The following is a 20,061-nucleotide window of genomic DNA, read 5'->3' on the forward strand; positions in this document are numbered from 1 at the left end:
CTCAACTTCCCCTGTTTCGTTTTCCTTCAGCACAAAACTCAGCACGTCTGTGTCAGGGCCTGCCAGCAGCCGGAGGTACAGAGGGTACTCGGTGAGAGGGAGCTTCTGGAAGAGCACTGCAAGGGCACAGCAAACATCCACAGTGAGGTCGTGGCTGCCAGGGGAAGCTCAGGAACTCAACTGGAGCATGTAAAAGGGGTTCATGCTGCTCAGGATCACGTGGGAAAGGGCTGAGTCTCTAACACAGGTCCATAATGATCTTTATAAAGTGGTTTCGGCTCCTTTTGAAAATATAATTCCCCTGTTAACTTAAGCAGCATCCCCTTCTGGGGAGCTCTGTCCATTTATTCACCTGGATTTAGACTTTGCCTGCTTGACACCCCACTGGTTCCTACAAGACTTTGGGTGCATTTCTGCAACACAAAAGAGAAGCAAAACCCACCAGCCACAGCAAAGCTGGCGGGGTCCGAGGGCCTGAACTCACCTTGCCCGTCCTTCCGCATCTCCTTGAAAAGTGCAAACTTCTGGGGATTATCCACCACCATGAACTTCTTCAGCAGCCCCTGGATCACCTCGCTCACCGTGGTCGTGCTGCTGATGTGGAGCTGCTTGATGGCGTCCAGGGGCAGGTAGAAGGAGGTTCTCTTGTCCGTCATGTCAGCCAAGTTCACCTCCTTGAGGGCATCGTAGATGGACTGGGGCCGGATCCCGGTGGGCACCGTCACGGGCCGGCGCAGCTTCAAGTGCACTTTGATGAAACCTGTGTACGTCCCATCCTCGTTCTGAAGCACAGGAGAGGCGGGTCAGGCTCCAGGGAGTCTTTCCAGTCCTTCCTCAGCCCCTCAGACCTTTCTGGTCTGCAGGACATGCCCCCCCCACCTTGGTGCCGCTGGGGTTTGGGGGTTTCTTGTTAATCATGTAAAAAGTAACTGGTAATTTTGGGTCAGTCACAGATTTTCTCCTATCCCTTCCCCTCAGCAATGACTCAGCCCTTCCCCTGTGTGATCTTGGTTTACTTCAAACCAGCGCTGCTACGAGTCAGTTATGGAAACCATTACATGGAATTTGTAGTTGCATTTAAGGGAGGATTTGAAACCCCTGGGAAGGGCTGTGCCCTCGTGTTCAGCGGGATCTCCCAGCCATATCCCTCATGTTTTGTTCTGGGCTCAGGGGGTTCTCACATCACCATGTCACCAATCACCACTGGAGATCAGCCTGTCTCCTCACAGGTCCCTTACCCCACCCTCAGCTCTGCAAAAATGCAGAAATCGGGAGACAAGCCTCGTTCTGCACAGTCCATCCGTGGGTGCCAGGCAGGAACCAGCTGGGTTCCTGCTGTGGTCCCACCACCAGCAGCTGAGTTCCAGAGCCAGATCAACTCCCAACACTGGGTTTTTGCTAAACTCCAAGCAAAGCAACTCAAGAGTAAACATTTGGGTCCCAGCTGACTCCTGTAAGTCAAGGGGTGATCAAGATCAATGGGATGACATTCTAGCAGAGTTACTGTGCAGCCTCCACTGAGGCTGTAACACTGTTGTAACAGCTACTGTTTTAAATAAATTTCAGGTTTATTTTCAGATGTCATCAAGAACCAGGGAGTTACGTAGCTGCTATTCTTGGAAGGTCTACAATTTAATTATTTTACTCTTTAAGAAGCTCTGTCCCCTCTCTGTAAGATCCTGTGAAGTTTGTACCTTTGTGTTACTCCAGTGTGCAAAAGAGGGGATTTCCTTGTTTCCTCACCACATTGCTTTACTTAAAGATGGCAATAAGCAAGTTTGCAATAAAAGCTTCAAAACACAAAGCTTCTTAGACCTCTGTTTAAGCAACTCTGGCAGTGGAGAGGGGAGAAGCATCTCTTTCTAGAAAGATTTTTGTGCTTTTAAATACTCTCTACGTTTCTGAACTGCAGCGTCAGAGCCCGAGTTCCAGCCTGACTCATCCCCGCCAGAACAACGTGGGCTCATCTATTTGTGGCAAGTCATTGCCAGCACAGGCTGGCCAGAGATTACTGTGCCAGCCTGAAGGGATGGAGGCAGGGAAGGGTTATCTGCAGTGCTGGTCACTAGGGGAAGCCAAGCGGGATGAAAAGCAGCTGAACAGCCACGAGCCCTGTTGCCCCAGTGACACCTTCCCCCAGGCTGGCTCAGCTCACAGCACCAGCCCCCGTGGATGAGACAAAACCAGCCCAGTACGTACCAGCTTCATCAACAGGCAGTTTGTGACCTTGGCGTTGTACTTCTCAATTCTCTGTTTGATCTCCTGGACGGTCGGAGGCTCGGGCTTTTCTTCTTCTACTGTTTGTGTCACATTCTGCAATCAGAAGAGAGGGGCTTGAGCTGCTTTTTGTGTTGGGTGACACTCCATCTGCTCAGCTCTGCTTTTCCTTGGGAGAGCAGGAGCAGACCCTGCGCAGATCCTGAGCTCACAGTGATGACACAGGTGGGGATGGTCCCTGCAGCCAGGAGGCCAAATGTGCAGGGTGCCACACCCCTGCCCCCAAACCACCCCTGTACACCAGGAACAGGCAGTGGAGGGCGACACAAAACCCACCAGTTAGTGACACAGAGCAGTAAAACACCCCAGTACAAACCAGGGCAAAAAAATCCAGCCTTTAAAACTCACTTTCAAAGCAAAGTCACCTGCACCCGTGAGCACTCAGTTACTTGTGATGCAGTTTGGAAAAAAAATCACGTCCCATTTCCAATATTCATGGCTCTGCCTCCCCAAAACCCAGGGTGCTCATCAAGCAGCTCCCGGCGGGTTCACCCAGGCAGAACCTGAAGTTAAATCTCTCACTGCTCTCGTCCAAAGCTGTGGAAATTATAGCTCAGAGCAATAATACCACACAGGCAGCAAGACTGCTGCATGACTAATAAGTCAGTCACTGCAGAGCCAGTCAAAGCATCCCCAGCCCGTGTCAGAGACCGTCTGCCCACACGTGGGTTCACAGGGAGGGTGACGGCGGCCGCTGCTCGCCTGGGTTTGGGGGAATTTCCTCTTGGGAGGCAAAACCAACAGATCTGGCACGTAGGTGGGCTTCACCTGAAGGCCACCCATGGAAATGTCACTGATGAATAATCCCAGAATCGTCAAGGTTTGAAAAGACCTCTAAGAGCGAGTCCAGCTGTTGGCACAGCGCTGCAGTGCTCACCACTAAACCACAGCCCCAAGTGCCACATCCACAGGCTTCTGAGCACCTCCAAGGATGGTGATTCCACCACCACCCTGGGCAGCCTGTTCCAATGCCTGACCACCCTTTCAATCAAGGATTTTTTTCCCAATATCCACTCTAAACCTCCCCTGGTTTCCCTCCAGCCAGGAGAGCAGGTCTCCTCTCAAGCCCCGCCTGCTTTATCTGCTAAATCTGCTGCAAACAAGCCCGTGTGTGTCTTGGGCAACGCTCAGCGGGCTGGATCTCCCAGCACAGAGCTCTGCTGCCTTCCCAGAACTCACCACCTTCCCTGGAGACAGCCTGTGAATGCATTTTGCCAGCGCTGCCTGGAACTGTGCTCAGCGCTCCCAGATTTTCTGTGGGCTTGCTCAGAAGTTGGCATTAGCAGAGAGCAGAAAGCGTGAAGGGATGTGCCATCAAGGCCAGGAAGGCTCAGAATAAAAACTGCAACCTTTGACAATGAAAAGAAAGGGAGAAAAAGGCAGCTTTGGGAACAAAGCTTGTCTCTTCCCTGGCAGCTCCAGAGCACACAAGACAAGGACACAGCAAGCTGTAAATAAGCCAATATTGCCCAAGGCTACCCATGATATTTCTTTTAGGAGGAGAATCAAGCACAGGACAAACTGAGAGAGCCTGGTTGCAATCTGGAGAGACAGCTGCAGTCCTGGGACTCGAGAGCCCCAAATTCATTCAAGCAAACCCCGAGTGACAGGTCACAAATTTCACAATTTCCGCTCGAGACGAACAAACAGCACGAGATCTCTCGAAACACCGACCTGGAGCAGCAACCCCAGGGAGAACACTGACAGTGTGCTGCAGTCTCCTCATCCAGTGCCTTCCTTGGGGCTCCGAGAGAGCTGGAGAGGGACTTTGGACACAGGCATGGAGTGACAGAACAAGGGGTGATGGCTTTGAGCTAGAAAAGGGGAGGTTTAGATGGGATATTGGGAAGGAATTTTTCCCTGTGAGGGTGGGCAGGCCCTGGCACAGGGTGCCCAGAGAAGCTGTGGCTGCCCCATCCCTGGGAGTGTCCAAGGCCAGGTTGGACAGGGCTTGGAGCAACCTGGGCTAGTGGAAGGTGTCCCTGCCCACGGCAGGGGGGTGGAACAAGATGATCTTTAAAGTCCCTTCCCACCCAGATCAGTCTGTGCTTCTATGAAAATAAATGACAAGTATTCCTGGGGTATTTAAGAATCTCACATAAACATCCACTGATCATTATGGCAATTTCCACTCCACAATTTGTCAAATACACAATTTGTGATACATCAACTGCAGCAGCTCTTATGTGGCTGCACACAGGTGCTGGGCTGGCAGGGGAGCCTTTAAAAAAACAATGCCAAGGGTTGAGATTTTCAAAAGTAGCGCTGGGGAAAAGGGAAAAAAATAAAGAGAAAAGCAAAAAAACAATGCCAAAGGTTGAGATTTTCAAAAGTAACACTGGGGAAAAAGGAAAAAAAAATAAAGAGAAAAGCAAACAAACAAAAAAACCCCCCTTCCCTTTAAGTTAACAGAGGAGGAGCTGTCAGGAACCCTGCACTTCCTCATGTCACCCATTTCACAGCACTGAGACGGGCACAGCCTCCCCAGGACTGACCCCCATCTCAATTACACAGGGAGAGAGCCCAGGGGACCCCCAGGACCATCCCCCCTGACATGCACAGAGGGTTGTAGCTGCACAGCAGAGCTGAGGGCTGAGGCTGTGCACGTTCACCACACGTCACCCGTGGCACAGACACAACCATCCATCCACCCACCCATCCATCCACCCAGACACACGTGGGAAAAGCAAACACAGCAGCTCAGCCTGTCCCTGTCGCTGCCTCTTCCCCTCCTGGGATGTTTCCAGCTGAGGGACACGGCGTGTGCCAGCAATTAAGAGCCCTGGGAGCAGCTCGTGCTCCGATGCCGCCCGGTTTCCATGGAGGACACACGGAGCCCCCGGGAACACGTGAGCCTGGAGCAGTGCTGGGCCCCAGGGATCCACAGCAGGCACAAGGCAGGTGGTGTGGCTGTGGGTTCCAAGAACAGCAGGAGGAAGCCTGGCTCGGGGCACGTCACAGGTCTCACACCACGTCACCACACGACTGCTTCAACAAACCACTGCCCAGCCTCGGGCGTCCTGCCTCCCCCAGGCAGGGCAGATCACATGGACCTGCTGCTCTCATGGCTTGCTCAGCCCCCTGCCAGCTCACCTTCCTCCTGCACCCTCCTGCTGAAGGGAAAGGAAGTTTTAACCATCTCCTTCCTTGCAGCCACCCCGGCACAGGCACAGGAGGTGTCTGGGTGAAAGTCAGGGCACACGCTCCATCCACGGCCAAGCAACGAGGTCATGGGGAAAAGCTGTCCCACAGGATCCACAGTGGGGCCATCCCAGCTCCAGCAGCTATTTAGGGAGGTCTATGGGACTATAAAGGGCACTGGGGCTCCAAGGGCTCAACCTTTCAGTGATGCTCAGGCCTGGCTATGCCGTGAGCCCCAGCAGGGACCACCCATCCATCTCAAGCCTGCACTCCTCACAGCTGGAAACTCTGCTTTTCTGTCTTACAGACCAAAACCTGCCTGTGAGTGAGACCCAAAGCAGCCCAGCAGCACCAGCCCCACAGGGGGGGAGCCCTGGGAAGGGGCCTGAGAGGAGAAGTGCTGCTCCTTCCTCCCGTGTGATCAGATCAGCCACTTCTTCGCTCTTCACAAATCCACCCCGACCTCCGGTTGTGCAAAGCTTCTGGTGCAGAATCTGCAATTCTGGCTAAAGGAAGAAAAAACAGAAGCTTTTAACCATAAACCGTTGCCACATTTCCTGTTGCACCGGGACGGGAGGAAACGAGCTGAGAGCAAAACAACAGCTCTGGCACCTCTGCCTGCACCTGAGCCCGGGCAGGCACTGCAGCTTTCCTGGGTGGAAAACAGGGAAGAGCAACCCCAGCCATCCTTGGGGATCACCTCATGGCCTCACAAGAGGACACCCGTGTGCCAGCCTGCACAACCAGCACGTTCCATCGTGCCACCCTCCTGTGTGACCGGCAGGAAAGCGACGGCAAGGCTGGAGCTGCCAGGGTGATTCCACACCTGCTCCACTAAAAACCTAAAGCAGAACATGGCATGGCTGTGGATGCCAGAGGTTAAACAGGCTGTCAGCTCGCTGGCAGTGTTTAAACTCAGCAGGTGAGGGGTTTGCCAGCCTGTGTGACACTGCCATAAAATAACTCACAGAGCTGCAGCGACACAGGCACCCACAGACTGCACAGGACCCTGCCCATGTCCTCCCCCTGCACACAGGCTCCCTTCCACACCCTACATTATCCCTCTGTTGTAAGAAATACCAGCTATAAGAAATGACTGGAGCCTCATCTGGCACTTGGGCTAAAGCTCAGTGGGATAAAGGCTGCCCAGCTCCTGGTGCACAAAGCCCATGGCCCGGGGCTCGGGCAGCCACTGTCCCCACGAGTTCCCCACACCAACCCCCTCTTTGCAACCCACCACTCAGCTAATGAGCCGTGAGCTTGTGACAGGCTATTAGGGAAAACCCACAGGCCCTGGTGATTGTGGTGACACGCTCTCAAAAGAATTCTGAGCCAAGAGAGGCAACAACGAAGCCTCCGCAACAGATATTTCCATTTATCGGTTTGAGAGGAGAAACACCCTCCCCATCCAGTCAAAGGGCATCCTCCCTACAGCCTCTCACCTGCCCAAAGTCAACCCCCAACTTAAAAACCTTTTTAAAGCAAGCAAAGGCAGCAGCTCTGCACCATCTTGGGAATAACAGCTCTAGGTGGGACCCAGGAGCTTTCTGGTGCCACTTCAGCAGTGTGGGTGGATGGTGCCCTCTCCCATGGCTCCACCACAGCCCCAGCTGGCACAAAGGAGCCGTGGTTACAATTTGGATGCACAGCCCAAGAGGTGGAAGACCAGCAGTTGCTCTTTGCCATGAGCTTCACCACCAAACCAGACATGGAAAGGCACAGTGGGTAGAAAGTCTGATTGTGCCCTTCCCTGGGACACTCCTTGGAGCAAGGGCCGCTTTCCTACAGCCCCAAACCAGCCTCAGGGACACCATCCCTGCCCCCTCACTCCCAGTCAATTCTTCTCACCACCTATTTAGTTAATGAATTTGAAGAGCAGAACAGTGGAGATGGATCTGGCCCAACATCACCACATTCTTGGCATCGACTGTCTTATCTCGAGGTGGGAGTGGCCAAGTCCTCCCTGGGGTGCTCAGGCACAGCTCCATCACCATTTACATCAGCCACGCTGGGACAACTTGCACTCCCAAAAACACAGCCCAAGCTCTCCCTTTGGCTTCTATGTTCAGACTGCAGGAGTGTTTCAAAGATCTCTTCTGAAGGGATTATACAACTCAGGGCATCAACCCTCAGTTCTCCTGCTTATTATGGAAAGATTTGTCCTAAAATATGAGAAAGCAAAGCCTGGAGAGCACGTCTGGGCCACAGTTCAGAGAAGCATCACCAGCTCACCTCCTGTGCCCACTATCACACCACAGCACAAAGGACTGGAAATAGAAGTGAATGCTTCAAATCTGAGCCAGAAACAGGAGAAGCAGCAGCTCAGAACTGTAAATCCAGCTGCAGCAGGGAGTGGTGGCAGCTGGGGGACATCAGGGCCAAGGCAGTCACCAGAGCTGGGACATCTCTGCTCTCACAGAGCTCTCCATCACTGCTCGACACCCAACACTTCCCCTTCACCACCCACTCCCACGGTTCACAGCGCTGTGCTGGGAAAGGATCCACTGCTCCAGCACAGACAGGCAGGGGAGAGAATCACACAACAGATTTAGACCAAAAATCACCCCCAAAAAACCCTAAATACCCCCAACAATTCACTCCCTTTGAGAAATTCAGATGAGAGGCTGTGGTTTGCTTTGGGGTTCAGAGGAAAAGGCAGAAGATAAGAGAGCTGTGCATTTCTAGAGGAGGGGAGAGGGATGGTTGCTGCATTTCAGAGAGGTTAGAGCAAGTGAAGATGGGCTCAGTGTTTTGATTGCCATGGAGATTTCACTTAGAAACCGTTTTTCCTGCCACATCTCTGCTCAGCAGTGAGAGCTGAGAAGGTCCTCACGAGGAGCTGCATCTCAGGGGGGGTCTGGGCTGGACAGGACACAACCACACCAGTGTCTGTGTGCACAGAGACCCCAGCCCGGATGGTGGATCAGAGGGATCTGCTGATCCTCAGGAGCAGACACTGGGAACTGGTCACAGCCTTGCAGGGCCAAAAAAGCTTCTTCCCCCCCCTCCCTCCCCCAGGAGGTGCCCCAGGGCCACCCCTGCAGGAAGACTGTACCTGCCTCCCCCCCCCAGGAATCACTCTGTGCTCTGCAGGACAGAGACAAGGGGACAAAGAGAGGACCCTGAACTAGTCCCTGGGCTCTGGCTCCTCTGCAATGCTCACTTTGCACCCACAAACCATCTCATCCAGCCCCTGCTCAGCTTCTGTCCCTCCTGTGTTTTCTATTCCTGGACAGACACTTGCCCCTCTCTCTCCCTGTCTGAGCCAGCTCTCCCAGCAGCCACTGATGCAGGACTCCAAGAGCAATTTTGCAGAGTTTTAAGCAATCAGGCTTCAGGCAGAAGCCACTGAAGCCATTCAGCTGGAGAGGCCTGAAAATGCCAAGTAATGGATCTCCAGGGATGAGGTCACATGTGAGATCTAAAACGGTTCTTTGCTAATGAAGAGTGATTGCAGTGATGGTTCTGAAAATAAAAAGGAATTACAGCAATCCTGGAAAGAGGCTCTTCAGGTTAATACAGTTATTTCAATCAGAAAAATCATTTCTGTAATCATAGAGAACAAATTCCACTCCACTGTTTTAAGTGACTGAAGACCTGTATGTCTCCTCCTACCCCCCACATTTCCTCCACAGAGATGTTTCCTATGTCTTTCAAGACCTGTATCCCTAAGTTACCCATATTTAGCTTCCTCCTGCCTAGTGCAGGGCATGCCCATGGGTGGATGGGTGCCACACTGTGCATCCTGGATTCAGGAATCATTCCTGGGCATCTAAAGATGGACAAACATCACCATTCCCAAAAGCACCCCTCAGGTTAACTCACTTTTGGGTCTAGGCTGATGTTCTCTGGTCGTGGCCAGGAGCAGGGACCATTCTTGGGGAAAAACAAAGTCGTTGCCACAAGCAGCTCTTGTATTGCTGGGAAGGTTCCACATTCAATAATATCACTTAATTAAGGTGCCAAGGTGAAAAGGGGAGACAGGGAGTGAGCAATATGAGACGTCCACCACCACCTCCTCCTCCTCCTGCATGACCTGCACCACCACTGACCCCCAGGATGCCACGAACCCCCCAAAACCTTCCTCCCCCAAGGCCTGACAGTGGTTTCCACCTCCATCCAGCCTGAGACACGAGGACCCATCCCCACACATTACACAACATCAGTTGGTTTTAAGCAGCACGTTTTGTGTGGGGTTTTTTTTTTGTCCTTTCCACTCACAGGAACCATTTCCTCCCCATAACACCAAACCCCTGAAAGGCTCCATCTTCTCCTGCAGCTCTGCCACCCACGCTGGTCACATCCAGGCAAGGAGCTGGGAAAAAGGGGCTGCAGCAGCTCCAGATCCCTCTGTGAGGGAGAGCTCCTGAGGACCAACAGCACCAGGCTGGTTTCCAAAAGGTACCCAAGGATCTGCAGTGCTCTGGCTCAAACAGAGCAGCACCAACACCCCGATCTCTTACGTCTCCTACACAAATGAATCATCAAATGACATTTAAAAACCAACAGCGAGTGTCGGTTAATCATAGTGAAAGGGAGCTGCTGGCCAGCAGGGAATATCCCACCTTAAACCCAAGGGAGTGTTTCCTCAGAGAAATTAAAATTCCCAGCAGACTGAAGCTCTCCCCCAGAGCAGCCCCACCTTCCCAGGGAGAACAGGGGAGAGCTCTTGGGCTGCAGGAGGATGAACCCCAAAGCACCTCCTCGGGATTGCTGCTCTGCAGCCTCAGGTGCAAATGCAGCAGAGCCTGAACAGGAGTGTGCCAGTGCTAATGGTTTACAGGGGAGTTTTAAGTGAAAAAAGCTGCTCCCTGGGCCAGATTTGACCTGTGGGTGCTGCAGGGCTCTCGTTGTGCCGTGAAACCCCCACTTCCGCAGCAGCACCTTCTCCTTTTATGCTCAGCTCTGGTTGGGGCCCCAAAGTTTATGACAGGGATTTTTAATTTTATTTAAATAAACGCTTAAAACCCACGAAGCAGCCCTGTCAGTGTTACTGAGGCAGAAATCTCACCCTGGGGTGAAACACTGCCCAGCCAAACCCTCTCTTCCTTCTCCAAGGCCGGTGCCCATGGCCCAAGGCGCCCAGAGAAGGATCACATTCATCACTGTGTTAATAAGCTCACGGATTAATTTAGTCCTGAACTTTCCCATCTCCCCACCCGCAATTTTTCAGCAGTGCTGCAGATTTTGCGAGGCCAAACCACAGGCCCCTGGCCAGGAGCCTGACCCGTGGATGACAGCTGGCAGGGTTGCTACAGGATTTCACCTAACGCCGGAAAAAAAAATAAAAAAATCACATTTAGAGTCGGCTCCTCCAGCGTGAATCCCCCCCGGGGAAAGGGGGAAACCCGGCGTGTAAAGGTTGAGATGGCTGAGGAAAACCTGCAGCAGCGCAGACCCCCCTGCACAGGAGAGGGAAGAGCCCTCCGGCGGCTCTGCCCTGACTCCTGCACGAGCTCATTTTGGCAGCACCCGCAGCCAAACGTGCGGGAACACCCGACATCCCCCTCCTCCGGTGCCCCCCTCTTCCCAGCACATCCCTCCTCACTAGTTCGGAGCCGTTACCTTGGCAGGGACCTTGCTCTGCGCGCTGCGGAAAAAAGAGGTTTTTGCCGTGAAAAAGCAATCCTCGAGGTCTTCATCCAAACTGCAGTACCCGCTGCTCATGCTGCTGCCGATGGTCATCGAAGCCCGGCAGAGGCGAGAGGCTGAGGGGGCGCGGGGGTCGCCGGGGGGCTCGGGGGGCCGGCGACCATCGGGGTCCCCGCTGCGAGCCCGCGCTCACATCCTCGGCTCGCCGGCGCTTATCTGCGGCAGCAGCTCCTTCTGCTCATCCTCCGGAGCCAGCCGAGCTACTCCTCTCTAACAGGCAGCCGTGCCGGGTAACCCTTCCCTTCCCTCTCCTCCTCCACCCGCCTCCCTGCGCAGCGGCGCCGGGGCAGCATGGAAGGGGCAGAGCCGCAGGTTCGCTCCCGCTGCCGGAGCCCAGCCCGGCCGGTCCCGGGGGTGCCCGCGCAGCATCGCCCTCGCCTTCGCCTCCCCTTCCTGCCCTCGCCTCGCTCGGCGCGGCCCCGGCCACTTCCTCTTGCAGAATTTCTCACCCCGCTCGCAGCCGAGGTGCTGGGCACTGCCCGGCCCCCCCTCCGGGGACCCCCGGCACCACCTTGGTGACCCAAAACACATCGCCGGGGAGGGCTGGATGCTGCCCCGTCCCTGTCAGCTGCCAGGGCATCGCCTGGTTTTGGGAATCAAGGCCAGGCTGGGCCAAAAGGTGGTAGGGAAAGCAGGGGGGGGCTGGTGGAGGTGCAGCCTGAGACCCTCCTCGGGGTCCCAGAGACCCCCAGAGACACTGCAGGAGGCACTGGGTGCCCCTCTGCTCTGCAGATAATTTTAGAGCAGCAGGAGCAGTTTCAGCAGCACTGGCACCCAGATGAGGCAGCTTCAACTGCTGCCCAAGAAAAAGCCTTTCAGCTCCTGGGTCCTGCTTGCAAGAAGCTCCAGGCTCATGAAAATGCTGTGCTGGCCTTGGAAAGAGGCTCAGAACAACAGCATCATCCCTGGTCCCCTCTGCCCCCCCAGCCCTGCAGGGACCCAGCTCAGCACTGACCCACCCCAGCACTGCCTGCTCCATCCCCTCCAGAGCTGCCAACCATCCCATCAGTACCCTGTGATTTACCCAGCAGCTTTTAAAGCAGCTGTGACCTTCCTGGCTTGGTGAAGATCACAGGTATTTCTGGAGCCAGGCAGGGGAAGAGCTCTGCTCCCCACAGGCTTTTCCTCCTCCCTCGGTGGGGGATCCCGTGAGGGGCTGTGCATCCACGGGGAGCACATCCCAGCACATCCACAGCCACCTGAAAACACATGTTTGTGAGCAAGTGGAGGGGACTGAAGAAAAGCCTGACACACTGTGTTATGAAAGACCCTGCTTAGGCAATGCAGTATTAATGTACGTGCTAAGAATTCTTCACCACACTTCAGAAACGGAGGAGGGAACGAGGCCTGAGAGCACAGAAAGGTTTGGTTTGGAAGGGACCTTAAAGTTCACATCATTCCAACCCCCTGCCATGGGCAGGGACACCTTCCACTAGCCCAGGCTGCTCTGAGCCCTGGCCTTGAACACTTCCAGGGATAAGGAATCCACAGCTTTTCCTGGCAATCTGTGTCATTGCTTCACCACCTTCACAGGGAAGAATTCCTTCCCGGTACCTGAGCTAAACTTGCTCCTCCAATTGGTCCAAAAGGGCTCCATCCAAGCCACCACCCAGCACAAAAACCTCTTCCCCTCTTGATAGGCTGCAGATGGTGCTCCAAATCTGTATCTGTTAGTTGAAGGACTTAAATTACTCCGTGCCCCACTGCCAGCAGCATCCCAGGAATACAAACTGAGATGTACATGGCAAAAGACTGGAGGGAGGAGGCAACATCTGCATCTCAAAAAGAGGAAGGCAAGAATCCAAGTGGCTTATTTACAAAGCAACTGGTAACAGTGTGGAATAAATAAGCCATGCTCTCAGCAGCAGAGTCCTCCTGCAGCAGCACAACCCCCCCTGCTCCACGGGGATATATTTAGAGGAGAAAGAGGCTTAAATTGAGCATGTGCAACACTAGCAGAGAGTGAGTGTTGGGCTGATGATCAGCACTGGTGTCTCCTATGAAGTCTCAGCCCCAGGAGTGTCACAGGGGAACCAGGGGGCAGCCCCATGTGAAGCTGGGTGCTCTCCCTCTGCATTGCTCCATGGGATTCTCCAAGAAACCCTCACTTTTCCATTGCAGTCCACCTGCATGGGAAATTAGCTCCATAAAAAAACCCCAAAACCAAAACAACCAAGCCAAATAAACCCAAGTAATTTTGGCCTGTTGGTCCAGCAGAAGCTCTACTTAATGGTTACCTGCACATCAGCCCCCCCCAAAACCCACCCACTGGTGACCTGCACCAGTTCTCAGGTGGGAAGTACATGACCAGGGACCAAACTCCTGGTGCTGCCAACACCAGCTGAATCTGGATTTCAGCTGGGCAGGCTGATCTGGGACCCAAATGTAACACACTCTTAAGTACTTTACTGGATCAAAGCCCAAATTATTAATGCCTGGTATTACAAAGTAACAGCATTAAATATGTGATAATAAAGTAGTTATTTCTCTGATGCTTCCAGCTTGCTTAATTTTGATAATACTATTTAATGACTTCCAACTCTGCCAGCTATTAATTTCTCCTGTGTTTCCAGAGTGCAATCCCCTTCCCCTCCTGCCAGCATATTCAGGCATCCTGTTAGTCTCCTACTGGAACACTGACACTGCTTTCCCTCCATCCTCCTCCTTTCCAGCAGCAAAACCTGCTTGGCCAACAGAAACACTCCAGGAACGTGGCTGTGTGCTCAGCTCTACGGGCTCAGATCAAGTAAACATGATTTTCCCCTGATTATCCAGTATCCATAAAAGAGAACAAAGCCTTATTGCGGTGATTTAACCCTCATTAACCCTCAAACCAGCCCCAGCACCTCCAGCTGCCCCCAGCACAGGCAACAAGGCTCCATCCAGCACTTTGCAGTACGAAGGGTTTCGAGGTACCATCCCCGACCAGGACCTTGGGATTGGGTTTATGGATTTCTGTTTGCTGCTGGAACTGGAGAGACACTTTTGTTTCCTGGGCACAAAATGCCTCCCCCCCCTTCCCTGGGATCCCAGCAGAGCCGTGTCAGAGTGATGGATTGCCACTGAGCACGGGCTCTGTGTTTGTTATTAGGCCCATCAATAACCCCGGATGGTGTTATCGCCCCGAAGATGAAACGAGCCTTCCTCATTTTCCTGAGAGCCAGGCTTTTCTCATGCTGCTGGGGGAAGCCCAACAACATCCACCACAAATCTGCCTTCGCATCCTTATACAAACACCTCAGGGCTCAGTGGGGAACCCACTCTGAGCCCCTTTGTAACACGTAACTTGGAAGATAAATCCCATCTCACTTCAGATCCCTCCTGGCCAGTTTATTCTGAGCAGCACCTGCCCAGCCACGTTTCAGCCAGACCAAGCTCAGCAGACCTTGCACAGCAAAGGATGGATGACAACCAAACCCTGCACACCCAACAGAAACCCCGTGTTGCCTTTGGAAAAGTGCATGTTTCCATCCCCAGTTCTCCACAAAGAGGGATATAAACACAGCCTTATAATGAAGGTGAAAACACAGAATCACAGAACCATTAAGGTTGCAAAAGACTCCCAAGATCATCCAGTCCAACCTTCAGCCAAGTACCCTCATGTCCACTAAACCATAAAACGAAGTGCCACATCTACTCCTTTTTTGAACACTTCCAGGGATGGCGACTCCACCGCTTCCCCGGGGAGCCGTTCCAAACACTTTAAAAAAGAACACACAGAGACTGAAAAGGTTCCATTTTCAAGTCAAATCCACTCCAGGCAGGTTTCTAAGCGGTGCCTTAAGCTTCCAGCATTAAGTATCTTACATCCCACGTGGCGTGACGGGAGTCTCTGCGCCCTGCAGCCTGTCCCACCCACGCTGGCTCGCAGGACACTGTGGGACCCTGGGGGGATTAAGCCAACAGCTAAACCTTCCGGAGTGACCCCGGGATTACTGCACGTGCCTAACGCAGATTGAAGGGTCTCAATCCCCCGGGACTACTGAAACTCCTAAAACGAGGCCATTAGCCAGGACTCCTGGTGAAATCTGCACCTGTGCTCTGCTGCAGGAAAAATGCACCTTTGCTGCTGATTTACAAGCGCTTTGCTCAATTTAATGACAAAATTTAATGCCAGTGTTGGTGATCCCTGGCAGGCACAGGGACATGAACCACGTGAGGAGGGGGCTGATGACCCCTCAGGGCACTGGGACATGGCCAGGCTGCGGAACACGGACCAGCATTCCCGCATGGCACAGCTCCTCTCACGTCCCCTCCGGAATGGGAGCATTTTAAACACAACACAGTTACACACACTCACCTCTACAGGGAGGGAGGTGCCCACTGCCCACCCTCCAATCCACCAGATCACACACCCACCCAGGCAGGACACCTGGGCATGGTGTTTACAGCCCATCAGTGACGCCTCCCGGGTCTGAGCTCTGACAAGCCCTCCCCCCTGGAAAACCCTTTGGGAGCAAGACATCAGGTCTCTGGAGGAGATGCCATCGGTCACCACGAGGCTGTGCCCCCCCTCCCCGAGCCCCCTGCCCGTGGTACCTGGCTGCAGGGTGGCAGCAGGGTGCTCTCTGGGGACAGCTGGCCCTGGCACGGCCCCGGCCGGCGGCAATCCAGCTGGATGAGGCTGCGGCACTCCTGGTGACACGTGTATCTGCAGTCTGCAGGGAGAGAAGGAGAAGGTGAGGCGCCCAGACCTGCAGGCCGTGGTTGAGGGGTAGTGGGGGAACCCCAGGAAGGGATGGATTCCAGTTGGAGGGCAGACAGATGCTGGTGGGCACCAGCACAGCCCATTCAGGGTCCCTGCTCAGGGGGGAAAGGCACCAAAACACCTCATCCAGAGCAAACTCTGCTCCCCTGTCCTATCCCCAGCCACATTCCTGCCACATGTCCCATTGCCTTTCCCCAGACCTGGCACACTGACACACAAAGCATGGAAAACGCCCCAACCCCACCAAACCACGGGGTACCCACTCCCCAGCTCTGCTCCTGGGAGGAGTCACCTGCAAAACATCTGGACCAAAAGCTTGACCACTGCACAGGATCCTTCACCTTTCACCACCAGGAGGGAAGAGACATCTTTGTATTAGATGGAAGTCAAAGTATTTAAGGTCACTAAATATCACAGAATCATAGCATGGTTTGGGTTGGAAGGGACCTTAAAGAACGTGTTGTTGGACCCCCTGCCATGGGCAGGGACACCTTCCACCAGCCCAGGTTGCTCCAAGCCCCGTCCAACCTGACCTTGGACACTCCCAGGGATGGGGCAGCCACGGCTTCTCTGGGCAACCCGTGCCAGTTCCTAAATACAACACTGCAAGGGCCAGTTACAGTGATTAAGGCACGGATCCACCTCCAGGCTGCCACAAATCCTCCCCTGGAGAGGGCAGGGACACATCCCAGCCGGAGCAGGGGCCATGACCTCCTGTCCCAGGTGCAGTAATGCATTGGCACAGTGTTTTTTTGGCTGCTGACCCAATGTCAGGCATTAACTAGTTCAAGGAAGGAATTGCACAGACACTGCTGAGCCCAGGTTTAACCCCTTAGGGCACAGGGTCCTGCTTGCCCACGGCTCCAGAGGGGCAGCCTTTGGCACAGAGAGCTCCCTCCCTCCAGCAGTTATCCCACACTCATGGCCATCACTCTCACAGCCCTTTCCCTCGAAGCCCCAACTCCTCCAAACCCACCTGACTGCAGCAAACAACCTCCTTCCGCTTTAATGGCCCAGCTGAGCCTTTTAATTTTTAACTGCCGTTCAAACAGCATTAAATTTACTTTTACGTTATCCAAAATTCCAGAGAGGTCACCAACCTGAAAAAAAAATTAAAAAAAAATACCCAAACCAAGGCAAGAGGGTTCACCCCACTGAGTGGAGTGCCTGTCCCTGCACCTGCCCTGTGACCCCACTCTGAACCACCAACCCATTTTAAATACCCTTCTTTTCGCTTTTCTTTTTTTTCCCCCCCTTTTTTCCCTTTTTCTTTAGCATTTGGGTCAATGGTTTTGAATATCTGGGGCTGGCAGGAAAGCGAAGGAATATCCCACGTTTGCTGTGGAAACAGTGATTTTTGCTCAGCTCTGGTGAATACTCCAGTGCCCCAGAATGAATGAGAGGAGCTGAAGCACTGCTGGGAGCTGGTGCCTGAGGGGGGAAGCATCAATCTCCAGGGGAAAGAGGGAAATCATTTATCATTTAACATTCATGTGGCGTGAGCTGTCTGTCATTCTCCTATTCCAAATCAGTTGTCTCAAGTCAGCCTGGGGGAAAAGCAGGGAATCTTGCCTTTTTTTTTTTTTTTTTTAATTAGAAATAAGCTGCAGTTACACAGTAATTTAATGCATGACCTTTTGAGCAACTGGAACAGCCTTTTAATAGGGGACATTTGCCAAGTCTTTGCTGGAGGTGCCAATTGGAGAACGCTCCAGCTGCGGGTTCACCTGAGCATCTGCCACCAGAACGTCCCTTCTGCCTGTGTGGCCCCAGATTTTCACATTTGGGCAGCTGCCTCCTGGCTCTTTCAGACCTCCTGGAGTGGGAAGAGCCCTCCCAGCAGCTGGGCTAAAGGCAACCAGAGGTGTGACACACTTGTAACCTGGACCACAGAAATGCCAGTTGCCAGGCACGCCTCTGGATCAGGCCCATTGTGGCCAGGCATTTCTTTAGGGGATTAAAGTGTGACACCTCCTTAGTCACCATCACCTATTAACAGACCTAATCATCCTGTATCCGGCAGGGAACACTAATTTTAGAAACCCTGCACAGCTTTAGGAAGCAGCCACGTGACAGGTTAGCCAAGAAGAGCAGGATGCCTCCACTTACACTTTGAGATAATTTCCATTCCAGTCAAACAAAGGAACGCTTGGAAATGGAGTTTCTTAAAAAGAAAAAAAAATTAGTCTGATCATGATACTGTGAAAAACTTGGGTGGAGAAGGGAATTTCCCTTTCTCCAAAGATTAAAGTCTCTCAGGGGGATTAAGTTGGATAGAGTAAACCAGTCCAATACAGATGCTCATCTCAAATGCCTAAACACAGGGCTGCAGTCATAGAATGGTTTGGGTTGGAAGGGACTTTAAAGACCATCCAGTTCCGCCCCCTGCCATGGGCAGGGACACCTTCTACTAGCCCAGGTTGCTCCAAGCCCCGTCCAACCTGGCCTTGGACACTTCCAGGGATGGGGCAGCCACAGATTTTCTGGGCAACCTGTGCCAGGGTCTCCCCACCCTCACAGGGAACAATTTCTCCTGTCATCCTGGCCAGCCCCATCCTCCCACCCCCACCTCCAGGATACCACAGACCCCCCTGGGGCACCTTTCAATTCCCCAACCAAAGGAGAAGACAGGCCCTGCTGAAAGGGGAAAATGTGGCAGAACACTCCAGAATCCTTCAGGGGCTCTCACACATCACACACACCTCTCAGTGCAGGCTGCACCCGAGGCTGGATTTTGCTGGGTGCCTCTGCCCACGCCCCACGTCACCGGGGTGACCTCAGTGACGGCAGCAGGATGTGGCCCTGTGACACCAGACAGTGGGGTCAGGCGGCTCCTCCTGCTGGGAGGGGACAGGGCAGGACCTGTGGCACCACCACAACCATCAGCACCCCCAGAGTAATGCAGGGCAGGGGCTCAGTTCTCCTGCAAGACACATCCCAACACCCCCCCAGCGCCGACCCAGCCCCGTCTCTTGCAGCCCCCTTTGTCTCGTCGGGTTTAGGTCTAAACCAGATGGTTTGGGTTCATTTGTTGGCAAACACAGGCAAAGCCCCAAGGGGGTGTTTCTGTTTGTCCAGAGCAGCCAAGGCCGCCTGGGTGACAGGCACCCCTCTGTGAGGTCCCTGCACTGCTGCAGCATCTGGAGCACAAATGCAGCTGCTGGCGGATGCTCTGGAGCCTTTTTTTACTAAAAGGCAAATTTTCCTTTACAGTGGAGCAGCACTCTGTGCTCCTGCCAGAGCAGGGCTGAAAAAGGAGCCAGAGCAGAGGTTGAAGCCTCCTGGTGTCACAGATGTGGTGGCAGGAGATCATGCCAGCCCTGTGCCAGCCCTGCTCCCTGCCAGGCAGGATCCCTGCGGCTCTGCAGCGCCACAGGAAACCCTAAGAGCACCCCAAAGAGCAGCAGAAAACCTGCACACGGCCAAATCCCCCCCAAACTCACACCACCACCTACCTCTGAGCAGCAAGACCTCCCTGCTCTGCCTCCTGGGCGGCCGCAGCCCCTCGGACCAAGGCTTGGACTTGGGGAAATGCCGGAAGATTTTGCGAATTCTCTTTGTCAGGAGCCCAAAGCAAGTGGCTGCTCCTGCTTTGCCGTCTGTCATCCTTGGGAGAGGAGATCCAGAGCTCTCCAGGCACACACAGAGCGTGCTGCTTCCACGAGGGGCCTTTTCTCCCACGGAGATAAAACCCTGACATTGCCCATTCACAACCTGCTGCCACTCGACGGGGTTATTTATTTATTTTTTCTGAGCAATGAGGCAGCGCCGCAGCTCAGAGCTTGTGCATCTCTGGGCCCGTCCCGTAAGCCATGGAAAACTTTCTATTTCTGGGGCTTTTTGCTTGATAAGATAAAACAACCCAACGGGAGAGATTAGAGAGAGAAAGCGCAGGACCCGGCCGTGAGCTGGGAGGTCTCTTCCCGGCATCCTCCCTTTGCTTTGCTGCTTTTCCCTGCAGTCTTTTAAAGTTTAGGGGGTGGAAAAAAGGTCCCCAGTGCTTAAACAGAGATTAAATTAAAGAAATACACTGAGATGAACTACATTTATAGGACTGAAACTGTATTTATAACATGGATTTAAACTCTGCACATAGCAAGGGTTTCTAGATCCTTTCAGAGCAACGAGAAAAGTCACAGCGTTATAAAAAGGAGGGAGTGTGACCTTTTACACAGAGAGTGCTAGGACAAGGGGAGTGGTTTTAAACTAAAAGAGGGGAGATTTAGATTAGATGTTAGGAAGAAATTGTTCCCTGTGAGGGTGGGGAGGCCCTGGCACAGGTT

The 20,061-nt window shown here is 53.5% G+C and overlaps 1 protein-coding gene across 13 annotated transcripts in view; it reads right to left on the minus strand.

The window, feature by feature from the left end:
* The window catches only part of RASSF5 (Ras association domain family member 5), a 28,695-nt gene that overhangs the window by 4,104 nt on the left and 4,530 nt on the right, over nt 1-20,061 (minus strand). Inside the window, exons 1-8 of one of the 13 annotated variants that reach the window (XM_017832133.1) lie at nt 18,481-18,499; nt 17,888-17,942; nt 17,506-17,621; nt 16,755-16,878; nt 15,610-15,728; nt 2,200-2,313; nt 485-782; nt 1-116 (exon numbers count right to left, since the gene is read on the minus strand). In XM_017832133.1, coding sequence (XP_017687622.1) covers nt 1-116; nt 485-782; nt 2,200-2,313; nt 15,610-15,728; nt 16,755-16,878; nt 17,506-17,621; nt 17,888-17,906 — 906 coding nt within the window. In that variant the 5' untranslated portion in view covers nt 17,907-17,942; nt 18,481-18,499. Of the gene's footprint in view, nt 117-484; nt 783-2,199; nt 2,314-3,456; nt 3,583-9,239; nt 9,376-10,983; nt 11,311-15,609; nt 15,729-16,070; nt 16,120-16,754; nt 16,879-17,505; nt 17,622-17,887; nt 18,102-18,480; nt 18,737-19,233; nt 20,040-20,061 lie in introns of those variants that run through there. The other 12 variants (XM_017832132.1, XM_017832134.1, XM_017832139.1 and 9 more) reach the window with 12 other exon arrangements.

The sequence above is a fragment of the Lepidothrix coronata genome, unplaced genomic scaffold (genome assembly GCF_001604755.1).
Source record: "Lepidothrix coronata isolate B3197 unplaced genomic scaffold, Lepidothrix_coronata-1.0 Scaffold199, whole genome shotgun sequence".
NCBI lineage: Eukaryota > Metazoa > Chordata > Aves > Passeriformes > Pipridae > Lepidothrix > Lepidothrix coronata.